Genomic DNA, 4,325 nt, shown 5'->3' with positions numbered 1-4,325 from the left:
AGAGATGATGGGGATTTGCAATGGTTGAAGAAACACTCTCATAAATACAAATCATCTTTGAATCTTAAAGCAACCCTCACTGGATTCAGAAAGCCTATAGTGGGAGCGGTTTTGTAACACACAACATGAACAGATACGGCAGTTTAACCAGGCAATATGTCTCATCCCTGTTCGTAGCATGCAACTGAAGTGATTAATACTCGTGAGTAGAAAAGAAAAAGTTCACAAGTCATTCAGACGCTCTGAGAAATAGTGCCAAGTAAGACAATCATGAATAAACTCACGTACAAAATAAATATAGCCTTACTTTAGCCAATATATCATCGTTGACCATGCCTGCCTGCCTGCACAGAGGTTAAACTAATACAGTTTAGTGGTGGGATGTTTTTCAGCTTCTGATCAATATTTCTGAAAGATATTGAATACATTTAAAGGGGCTACTTGCATGTCAAAACATAACTAAGCAGCAAGCAGTAAACTGAATCTACTGAAAATATATTTATTTTCTTTATTACTGTATTAATACTCCCCATTAGAGTTTTACCACTACAATTTTTATAACTCTTGACATGTGTTTACATTCTTATGTAGTGTCTTTAAATGTTTTCTCTGGGATCAACAGCGAGAATTTGCCTCGCAAGATCAGCAAATATGTAGTTCGAGCAGTGTCTCTCTCACACACACACACACACACACACACACACACACACACACACACACACACACACACACACACACACACACACACACACACACACACACACACACACACACACGCACGCACGCACAAACGCACACAAACGCACACAAACACACACACAGTTACCGGACTTTATTTACTCCAAACCAAACATAACTACTACTTGCCTAAACTAACCTTAGTCTCACCTTAAAGCAGGTCTTGCCCTAGAAATGTGATTATCATCTTTAGAGGGACTTGATTTTCAGTCAACAAAAAAAGAACAGAAGTCCATATTTTGTGCCTGATTTAGGTTCATGCTTGTCCACTCACAACCACACAATCATACACACACACATACACACACATACACACACACACATACACACACACGAAGAGGAAAAGAAAGAATCTTCTGACCTTCTTTACCTTGGAAGAAACTCTTGACGCGGAGGTAGGAGACTGCGAGACGCAGCACTGACAGCTTGTCCAGCTTTGAGATGACATCCGGGGGGAACGGCAGCAGGCTGGCCAGCCGGTCCAGTTCAGCATTCAGCCTGTCCCGGTGCCGCTTGGATGGGTTGGTTTTCTCATTGGCAGAAGACGGCTTCCTGATGAAGAGATAGATCGACGGGGCTGAGTGGACGTCGGGGAGCGTGTATGTGTGTGTGTGACAGAGAGAGAGCGTGTGCAGCAGAACGTGAGAATTATTACAGTCTGAAATTGTTTTAAATAAATGAGCCTTAATCTAATCCTGCGATTTTTCTCACACTGATCTCCACTGGCAGCTGCACACTAAGGAGCATCAACTTTTTAAACTTGCTGAAAACATTGCGCCTGAAATCTGATTCACACATAATAAAGCTTATATAGCAAGTGATCCTGATATATAATACTGTTATTAGTCATTGTTGATTTTTTGTAAAAAAAAGTGAAATTTCAATCATAACAACGGGCTTGGATTTGGCTCACTGTACCACAAAAATGTCAAAACACACTGGATTCAGTTTTTGTCTGTTTATTGTGTTCCTACTTGTTTATTTAGGTCAGTCTGAAAAATTACGCACAAAACTGCTCAAAACATACAAATCCAAATGATTCTTCCTGAAAGTTTCCTAAAGAAATACCTGTCAAATTCACTCAGTCGTTGTTCCCCATTAAAAAGATACAAACTGCAGGATCATGTTTTGTCTGACTCTGGTTTTTGTATGGCAACCGCCACAACTTGCAAACCCAAGTAGAAACACATGACCAAATAAACCACATTGTGCATGGGCCTGTCTTCTTTTTTTTTTAAGAAGCTGGATTTCCGTTGAATCACCCTTCCCCAATACACAATGCTGCTCTCACAGCAAGACAAAAACAAATCAAGCGGTATGATTGAGGTGCTCATAACAGGTGCCAGTACGTTGTGACGTGAATCCTGTAGTTTCACATAAAAGTAGTCTGTTGTGCCTGTTCAGCTGGGTGGCTGCTGATGTTAAAGTGTTCGACGGACAGACAATCCCCTCCCGTGTCACAGAAAGCTTACATTGTTCAAGGTACAAAGTTGTCTGTGCCTTTTATTATCATGTACTACAGCTTCACCTCAAAGTCTGAAGTGCTTATTCTAAATAATAGTTACTCAGCACACAAGAAAATATAAAGTGCCCTTCTTTATCATTTCATATTAAAGAAAATATAGCTTTTGTGACTAAATTCTGGCAAAGCAAACTCAAAAAGAAACTAGATTTCAGTCCACTCTCGGCTTGATGTGGTGAAGGTTTCCTTTTAGATCATCTGCAAACTGCAGGGGAACAACATTAAAACTTTATAAATGCCACGGGCCTTGTTAAATCACCACGCTGCTCTTCATAATCTTATATAACCTGCTAGATCCTATTCATGGCATCAGCTGAAAAGATTGTCCCCAAAAATGTGTCCTTTCATCATAAGCGGTGAACGCTTAAAACAGCCTCAAACATAGAGCGCGGCTCTCGCGGCTGCATGGACGCATGCACATGCAAAGTTTGAATAAGAGGAATACAGAGAGTTCAACTAATATGGATTAGGGATAAAGTTGATCTATTGTTTGCACTCATCTCCTTTCTATCTGGATACAAAGACATATCCAGAAATTTGCTTGAGGCCTGTAAAAAAAAATTACTTTTTAAATGTAAATAACGTGCAACTAAAAATCCTGTAACTTAGTGTTGGATGTGATGTACATTTATGAAAAGTTGGAAAAACTTATTTCCACACCTTCATACTTATTGACTTCTATTTATTCACTATCTAAGACTTTCATATGCTGGGAGATAGAAATAAAAGTCTATTGTGCATATTTAAATAAATAAATAAATAAATAAATAAATAAATAAATAAATAAAATTGTAAGTAAGTAAGTAAGTAAATAAATAAATAAATAAATAAATAAATAAATAAAATTGTAAGTAAGTAAGTAAGTAAATAAATAAATAAATAAATAAATAAATAAATAAATAAAATGTGCAATCCCCAGGAAACAAGTGACTGGACAAGCAGGGAATGAAAGAGGCGCTGCTTAACTGTTTTTGGATGGGCTTCCTCCTCTTTCTGCCCGCGTACATGCAGTCTCCCGGAGGGATCATGACCGCGCGCTCCGTGGAGGTAACAGGTGCGCTGATGAGACAAAACAACGTTAACTTTACCGGAGAAAGAAACTTCAACATACGGTGTTGGACAGAGAGCCTGCAAACATGTTCAAACCTGTTGTTGATGTTGTTGTTGTTGTTGTTGTTGCAATACCTGGAATCTAATACACTTGAGAATCCCAGCATCCCTAAAATTAAGTAAGTCAATCAAAAACAATCAATTTCTCTTAGCGAAATATTGTGTGAATAAGTTAATCATTAAAATGAATATTAGAAAGTGATCATTAATAAGTATCAAAAGTTGGGATTAAATACAGACACACACGAAATAAGATGCAATTTAAACAGCTCAGGAATAAAAGTGAAAAACACAAGCTGGAGCCTTAAAAACCCTAAATGAATTAGTAATGATATTAAAAAATTCAAATCGTGCAAAAGCATCACATGCTGCGAAGCACAAACCTGAAATATTCGGGGTTTTCGGTTAATTCCAGTATAGTGTCGTGTCTTCAGCCTCATTCACTTGAAGTACAGAAAAAAGATGCGTCACCCAGGGTGCACCGACTCGAGCGATAAATCCAAGGGAAATAAAATAAAGTGAGGTCCTGTGTGCGCTCCGAGCTGATGTTTTCATCAGCTTTGCACTGCTCGGGGCAGATGTTGGCTGATGCTTTATACCCAATTGAGTCGCCTTCACTTCCTCGCGTTTCAGGTGGCGGATTCCTCTGAATGACATGTCGAGCTCTTCGCACGCAACTCTGCCTCACAAACACTGCGCTAACACACACACACACACACACATACACACTCACACACACTCACACTCACACACACACACAGAGGAGACTTATGCTGCATTCACGTGTCGTCGGTATGTAGGAATTATAGTTGTTTTATGCTTCTTTTGATTTTTATATTCTAAACTTTTCCACATTAAAGAGTGGACTTGTATTTTTATTCCCATGAAATTAAAAAAAGCTTAAAGTGATTTTTTGGGGGGTTTTGGTTAATATTTTAAAACAGCTTCAGATAGC

General features: G+C 38.7%; 1 protein-coding gene across 4 annotated transcripts in view; it reads right to left on the bottom strand.

The window, feature by feature from the left end:
* The window catches only part of ahrra (aryl-hydrocarbon receptor repressor a), a 68,747-nt gene extending 64,652 nt beyond the window's left edge, over positions 1 to 4,095 (bottom strand). Inside the window, exons 1-4 of one of the 4 annotated variants that reach the window (XM_080489643.1) lie at positions 3,754 to 4,036; positions 3,407 to 3,479; positions 3,227 to 3,319; positions 1,100 to 1,290 (exon numbers count right to left, since the gene is read on the bottom strand). In XM_080489643.1, the coding sequence (XP_080345769.1) occupies positions 1,100 to 1,290; positions 3,227 to 3,319; positions 3,407 to 3,477 (355 nt within the window). In that variant the 5' untranslated portion in view covers positions 3,478 to 3,479; positions 3,754 to 4,036. Of the gene's footprint in view, positions 1 to 1,099; positions 1,291 to 3,226; positions 3,320 to 3,406; positions 3,480 to 3,753 lie in introns of all 4 variants that reach the window. The other 3 variants (XM_080489644.1, XM_080489645.1, XM_080489646.1) reach the window with 3 other exon arrangements.
* Positions 4,096 to 4,325: the final 230 nt, after the last annotated feature.

Source organism: Lipophrys pholis (genome assembly GCF_963383615.2).
Source record: "Lipophrys pholis genome assembly, chromosome: 20".
In the NCBI taxonomy this organism is placed as follows: domain Eukaryota; kingdom Metazoa; phylum Chordata; class Actinopteri; order Blenniiformes; family Blenniidae; genus Lipophrys; species Lipophrys pholis.
Note: the sequence above shows the minus strand (reverse complement) of the source record. Positions and strands in the feature narration are given on the sequence as shown.